General features: G+C 37.1%; 1 protein-coding gene across 1 annotated transcript; it reads left to right on the forward strand.

The window, feature by feature from the left end:
- Nucleotides 1-329: 329 nt before the first annotated feature.
- Nucleotides 330-7,073, forward strand: LOC131876572 (uncharacterized). Its single transcript, XM_059222006.1, has 4 exons — nucleotides 330-623; nucleotides 6,048-6,167; nucleotides 6,225-6,584; nucleotides 6,810-7,073. Exons 1-4 carry the CDS (start codon nucleotides 330-332, stop codon nucleotides 7,071-7,073), a joined length of 1,038 nt encoding a protein of 345 aa, XP_059077989.1.
- Nucleotides 7,074-7,317: the final 244 nt, after the last annotated feature.

Here is a 7,317-nt window from a genome sequence, read left to right on the forward strand (position 1 = left end):
GTTTGCCACTTGAATTTTGGTTGGAGGACGTGTTCTTAGGCATTGCTAATTCCTTTGGGGAGCTTGTGGCTATAGACTTTATGACAGCAACACGAAAGAGATCGGTGTATGCGAGGATATGTCTTAATATCTCACAAAATATGGACCTTCCTAGCTCTATCAAAATAAATTCCAAGCTAGGTAATTGGGAACAAGCTATAGAGTTTGAATTACTTCCTTTTGTGTGCTTTTCTTGTATGAAAACTGGACATTTGGCAAAGGCTTGTCCTAGTAACCCAAAGAATGCTCAGAAGCACAATAATCATGTCAAATAGATCTAGAAAGAGAAGATGAACAAAAATGAGGAGGGTAGATCGAAAGGAGGAATTGGACGTCCTAGTAACTCAAAAGATATAACAAAGGATGAAAGGAAAGCTATTCCTTCCAAGGATACTCCTCAAAAGGAAGTCAAAAAGGATGAAGAGAATGTATTTGAAGTTAAAACAATCAATGGATTTGAATCTTTGCAGATTCAAGAGGAAGAAAATGTAATTATAGAAGAAATTCTTGAAGACGATGAGATTGGCGACATAAATGAATCACAATATGAGTCTCCAAAATATACAGAACAAGAAAGTAATAAAGTGTGTTCAAAGGACCTTGAAGGTCCAGATGTTATCATTGAAAAAAATACCAGTTCAGATCGCCCCAGGTTAACCTTAACTCTCTATTCCAAAGTTTTGGAATTGATTGGCCCACCTCTTCTCAGAGAAAAGGAGAACCTTGGAATAGCAAGAAGTTTGCATATAAAGATGAAGAAGATGAAGAGATAATAGGAGTGGGAAAAAATAAAAACAAGAGAATAGGTTATTCTAATTGGGTTAAAACTAGAACCAGGTCTAAGGCGGATATTGGTCTTTCCAAATCCCCACAGGGACGTAAAACTATGAAGTGGCATAGGGACCAAGAGAGAAAACAAAATATAGCTGATGGAAGGTAGCAAACCATTTAGGAATCCTTCTCCCAGGTTTCCAAATGAAGGTAATCTCCTAGAAAATATGAGGCCTAAAAATGGTCTCCATAAACAGGATGTGCTTAGGAATTTTATTAGAGATTATAAGCTAGACATTATCTTGGTTCAGGAAACTAAAATGAGTAAGGAAAAAGTTGAAAAATTAAAATTCTTTAAACTGGGGGGTGTTTGTGGTAGTAGTTATAATGGAGTGTTTGGTGGGGTTGCCATATTTTGGAATAAGAAAACTATTGATGGTGATCTGATTGATGAAGACGGTCATATCATTTCTATGAGAGTGAAATGCATTGCTGAAGGACAGGAATGGGTGGTCACCAACATTTATGCTCCAAACTCTAAAGCTACTAGGAGTAAGTTTTGGGACAAAATCCAGTAGAAAAGAGGGATTTTTTCCTAGGACAATTGGCTTTTGATGGGAGATTTCAACACCCCTCTGCAGGAGATTGACAAATTTGGAGGAACGCACACTCAACTGGATAGCAGGTCATCAATGTCAATGCCCTCATTGATGTTGACCTTTCTGGAGCCTCCTACACTTGGTCTAATTGAAGAGATGGAAGAGATCTTATTCAGGTAAGGCTAGATAGATCTCTTATCACTCCTGACTAGGTCCTTAAGTATATATGTTCTCTGTCTGTTATTAATAGAATAGGATCGAACCATTATCCCATTTCTTTTGTTGCTGATCCTATTAAGGGAAAACACTGCTTTCCTTTCTGGTTTGAAAAAATGTGGATTTCACACCCTTCTTTGGAAGCTTCCATTGCCAAATGGTGGAATATAACTGTGGATGGTTCTGCCATGTTCAAAGCTGCTAAAAAATTAAGAAATATCAAAGTCAACATTAAGATTTGGAATAAAAAGGTTTTTGGAGATATTTTTGAATCCAAGAGGAAGCTAAGGAGGAATTAGAACAGATTCAAAACTCTATTCAGGAATTTGGTTAGAAGAAGTTCCCCAAGGCTAAAGAAGATGAGGTTCTAGCCAAATTACACAACACTATTCAAGAGAAGAAATTTACTGGAGGCAAAGATCCAGGGCTATTTGGTTAGAAGCTAGTGATAGAAATACTAAATTCTTTCATATGACATCAATGAAGCATAAAGCATCAAGCAAAATTTCCTGATTAATTGTTGATGACAAAATTCTTGTCAAAGATGATGACATAGGTGATGAAGTTGTAAGGTTCTTCTCTAACCTTCTGACAGGTAGCAAGGAAATTGGCATTGTTAAGCAACAAGATCTGGTTGATAATATTCCTAAGATTATTGGACCTAATCAGAATAAGATATTATCTGTCATCCCCTCAGTTGATGAAATTAAAAAAGTTGTTTTCTCCTTTCAAGGAGATAAGGCACCGGGCTTGGATGGCTTCCCCATATTTTTCTTTCAGGAATATTGGCACATTGTTGGGGCTGATATAGCCAATGTTGTCAAAGAATTCTTTGGATCCAGAAGAATTCTTAAAGAAATCAACTCTACTTTCATTTCTCTAATTCCTAAGGTGGCTAGAGTTGATTCTATGGGTAAGTTTAGGCCAATAAGTCTTTGTAATTCTTTTTACAAGATAATTTCAAAAGTCCCGACTTCTAGATTGTTGGTTGTTCTTCCCCTTGTTATCTCTGAGGAGCAAAAAGGATTTGTCCCAAGTAGGTAGATTTTGGATTCTATAATTCTTGTGCATGAGAATATCCACTCTCTTAATGCTGCAAACAAAGAGGGATTTCTCATCAAGCTGGATTTGGCAAAAGCCTATGATAAGGTTGAATGGCAAGTTCATTTTAGGATCATGGAGGCCTTTGGATTTGATGAGAAGGTTATTAAAATCACTAAAGAGTTGATATCTACACCAAATTTTTCTATTCTTATTAATGGATCTCTGTCCAGATTTTTTAAATCTTCAAGGGGTCTTAGGAAAGGAGATTATATCTCGCCTATTCTTTTCACTATTTTGGTAGAATATTTGAGTAGATTGATTCAAAAGTTGAAAGAGAATAGGACAATTAAAGGGTTGCAACCCTCTTCTGCTAATTTCTCTTGCACACATCAATAGTTTGTTGATGATACAATATTGTTGGGATATTCTTCTGTTAGCAAAGCTTATGCCTTCAAAGGTGCTCTCAGATCTTATTCCCTTGCTATTGGACAGTAGGTTAATTGGGAGAAATCTTCTATTTACTTCATCAACACCTCCTTGTTGAGACAATAGAGGATTGCTAACATAATTGGTTTTAAGGTTGAGATTCTCCCCTTTACTTATTTGGGTCTCCCTCTTGGTTTGGCTCCTCCAAACACTTTTTGGAATCCTTTAATTGATAAGTTCAACAAAAAATTGGTTGGTTGGAAAGGCTCTATGTTATCGCAGGCTAGTAAGCTTCAGCTTCTTCAAGCCACTCTTCATAATCTGCTTGTTTATTCTCTTAGTTTGTTTAGTATACCGGTCAAATTTGCAAAAGCTTTAGAAAGAATCCAAAAAATATTTCTTTGGTCTGGTGTAGAAGATAAGAAAAGGATTGGTTGGTTGCCTGGGATAAAGTCTGTTGTCCTAAAAGCAATGGGGGGTTAGGTATTAAATATCTTAAACCTTTCAACAAAGCTTTGTTAGCCAAATAGATTTAGAGGGCTTATGGTAGTAAGAGAGATTGGAGTAAGGTGTGGTTTGACAAATACATACATAATCAGCCCATTCATTCCCTTCTCTATTTTGAAGATATCCTTGTTGGATGTTTAATATGGAATAGTATGATCAAATCTATTAAAGTTGCTAAAGTTGGAGCTGGATGGGTCCTTGGCAAAGGTAACAAAATCAGATTTTGGGAGGATGCCTGGATCAAAGATGAGCCTCTTTTTAATCAGGATTGCAACCATTTCATTGAAGACTATAAAAGGAGGTTTGGTTCTATGGTTTGTAATTATTGGGAGGAGAATAAATGGGTTAGACTTGATGCGGTTTATGCTGGATTTTCTTCGCTCCAACATGATTTGTTGTCCTTTTCTGTCAACAAAGATTTTGATGATGTCTTCTTATGGAAGAGTAATCCTAGGGGTGATTTTACGGTTGTCTTTGCTTATAAAAAAATAGCTACTCAGGCCTGCAACCCTATATGGACTAAATTTTGGAATAGATTCCTCATTCCTAAAGTTAATATGTTTTTTTGGCTTGCAACTCACAACAAGATACTTACCATTGATAACTTGGTTTGAAGAGGATTCATGATTCCTAATAGGTGTGAGTTATGTTAGAAAGAGGCTGAGTTTGTGGATCATTTTTTCATTCACTGTTCTTTTACCTAGGAGATTTGGGGTAAAGTGTGGATGCAATGGAAAGTTGATTGGGTAATGCAGAATAGTTTTAAGGATTTTCCCTACCAAGCTTCCCATGATTAAGACCCTCTGGTTCTTTGTCCTTCCCATGACCTATTGGCATATTTGGAAGGAGAGAAACAATAGAATTTTTAGGGAGACTAAGTGTTCTTCTCAGGTGGTTTTTGAAAAGATTTGTAGGGCTATTAAAGAAAACATCAGTACCATTCACAAAAGTAACAAGTAGTGTAGTTATATTGACATGACTGATAATGAGAAAAGAATTCTAACTGAATGGAATTTGATACACAAGGTCTGGAAGTCTGATATGAAGAGTAGAAGAGATAATGTTGTGTGGAGATTCCCTCCTCATGATTGGGTCAAGGTGAACTTTGATGGTGCAGCTAAAGGAAATCCAAGGAATGCTGGAGGGGGAGAGGTCATCAGAAACTCTTATGGCTTTTGTGTTGCTGCAATTGGCTGTCCCTTTAGAGTTCAAAACAACCATGTGGCAAAAGCTCTGACAATGTTAAAATGTCTTCAGCTTGTTCAGAGATTTAATTTTAAAAGAATTTGGCTGGAGGGGGACTCCCTTAATATAATTCAGGCTATTAAAGGTATTAGTTCCCCTTCTTGGAATATCCAAAATATCATTGATAATGAAAAAAATTTGTTAGATGCCTATGATAGTGTGATTATTACCCATACCTTTAGGGATGGTAATAGGGTAGCCAATTTGTTGTCAATGAGGGGGTCATTTTAGTGGAGGATGCTAATTATATTGGAGAATCATCATGTAAGAACGGAGTCCGAGAGCAATTATTTTATGATAGAGTCCATGGTACATATTAATTTCATTATTACCTTTCTAGGTTTGGACTTCAATGATAGATTTTGGAGTGAGGCAGATTGCTAGTTGATTACCTGTCTTAGGTGTTGCAATAATGAGTATCGGTGTGAAGGGCCTTATCATATTAAGTGCTAGGTTAATTTGCATGTTTTAAAAGGCTACTTGAAAAACAAGAAAATCACTTTGGTTTTCAATTCCAAAATCTCCATTCTTCAACATTTGGTCAGTTTGCGCTCCTTTGAGGGTTTCGACTTGAACAACTATCACATTATGGGAGAAAATCTCAATCGTAATGAACCTACCAGGTGTGATAGCTAGAAAGGTGAAAGGAAAATTTGGAGAAGGTTTCACAAATATGGCTTCACTGATTATATGGAGAAATTGCATGGGAGCAAGAAGTCCGTTTCCTGTGGTTTTGCCAAGGACTGGAAAAATAATAAAGTTACTCTATTTGATCAGACCTGGAAAGTGGATGAAGACTTGGTAGCTGAGGTTACCGGTTTGCAGAAGGATGGCATTAATTTTTACAGAGACCCCAAGTTCTCGGTGGAAGCCATCAATAATTTCCCCAAAAATGAAGAAGAAAGGACTCTACTCGCCAAAAAGGATAATGCTTCCTATTATCTCCCTAACCAGGTAAAATCTTTCTGGCAGAAAATCTTGAAAGTGTTAATGGAGTATCTTACGATTGATGGTAGGTTTTCAAAAGTATACAATTACCACTTTGTTATCCTTAACCATTTTCGCCATGGCTCTAAGATTTCTCTGCCTTTCTACTTGGCCTCCTCCCTTAATGATATTCTGGCTGACCATGCTAAGAAACCTAATTCCTACCCCATCGCTCACCAAGGCCTTATTTTGTTAATATATGAGCATCTTAAGGGTAAAGCTAAGGCTAATAAGGATGATCCCTTTGTGGAGAATGCCCATATTTCTGAGGATTATGATGGCTCTGACTCTGATGAGGATTCTTCTAATCTTCCTCCTAAAAAGAAATCAAGGGTTAGTGAATAAGCTAAAGAAGACACTGAAGAGAATGTTAGTTTTGAGAAGGAGTAGGAGAAGGAGGTGGAAGAAGAGGCGGAGAATGAGCAAGAGAAGGAGGTTGAGGGTGAGGAAGGGGACAAAGTTAATGAGAAGAGAGAAGAGGATGTTGAAGAGTCAGAGGCGAAGGATAATCCATATGTTTCAGATAACAGGGATGATGCTCAACATAACATGGAGGAGGGAAACCCTAGGTCTGAGGATTTTGCCCTGGATATGGAGAATGCATATTCCATTCTGAATGCTGCTAGAAATAACACTCTGAAATGTTCAATTTCTAGAAGTGGGTGGTTGATAACATCACTAGCATTTAGGAAAAACAGAGAGAGTTGGATTTTAAAATTGACAATTTGGTTAAGGACATCAAAATTAAAGGTAAAGAGGATAATGCAGAGGATACTAGTGCTGCAGAGGATGAAAAAGAAATTTTAGACTAGCCAAAAAGTGAGATTATAAAGGGATATTTAAAGCACCTGGAGGATGTGGTGAGGATTCTCAAAGAAAAGGGTGAGTCTAATAATGGTCTGATAAACAATTGGATTCAAAAAAAATGAGACTGCTTTGAGGAAATTCATGGAGCATAGTTTGGTTGTGTTGAAGGTGTCCTCTCAAAACATAAATGCGTTGGTTGCTTGTCTTGAGAAGGATAAGCAGAATAAAAAAACTGTGATTATTGATGACGAGATGACTTCTAGTTCTGTTCAACACTCCTCCAGATACAAAACTAGGCAAAATGCAAGTGAGCTGGAGCTGAAGACCAAAGGCAATCAACAAATGCAGGAAAATAAAGACCTGAAAGAGGCAACAAATGCAATGATGATGTTGGTCAAGGATGTGGAAGAGACTATAAAGATTTTCACCTGAAATGTAATTTTGTTTTAGGTGTGCCAGTCTCTCGCTAGTCTTTTGTTGTTCTTTACTTTGGCTGTTGTTTTTTGTGTTGTTCTGTTGCAACCTTTCTCTCTTTGTTCTGTCTTATCTAGTTTCTCTAATTGCTTTTCTTTTCGATATGTAAGCGGGTTTCGAGTCCCTTAAAACCTAATTTTCCTTAATAAAAACACTCAAATTATTGGTGTGGAAAACCCGATTAAGGGAAAAGCCATGGTGG

This window comes from Cryptomeria japonica, chromosome 6, assembly GCF_030272615.1.
Source record: "Cryptomeria japonica chromosome 6, Sugi_1.0, whole genome shotgun sequence".
Lineage (NCBI taxonomy): Eukaryota > Viridiplantae > Streptophyta > Pinopsida > Cupressales > Cupressaceae > Cryptomeria > Cryptomeria japonica.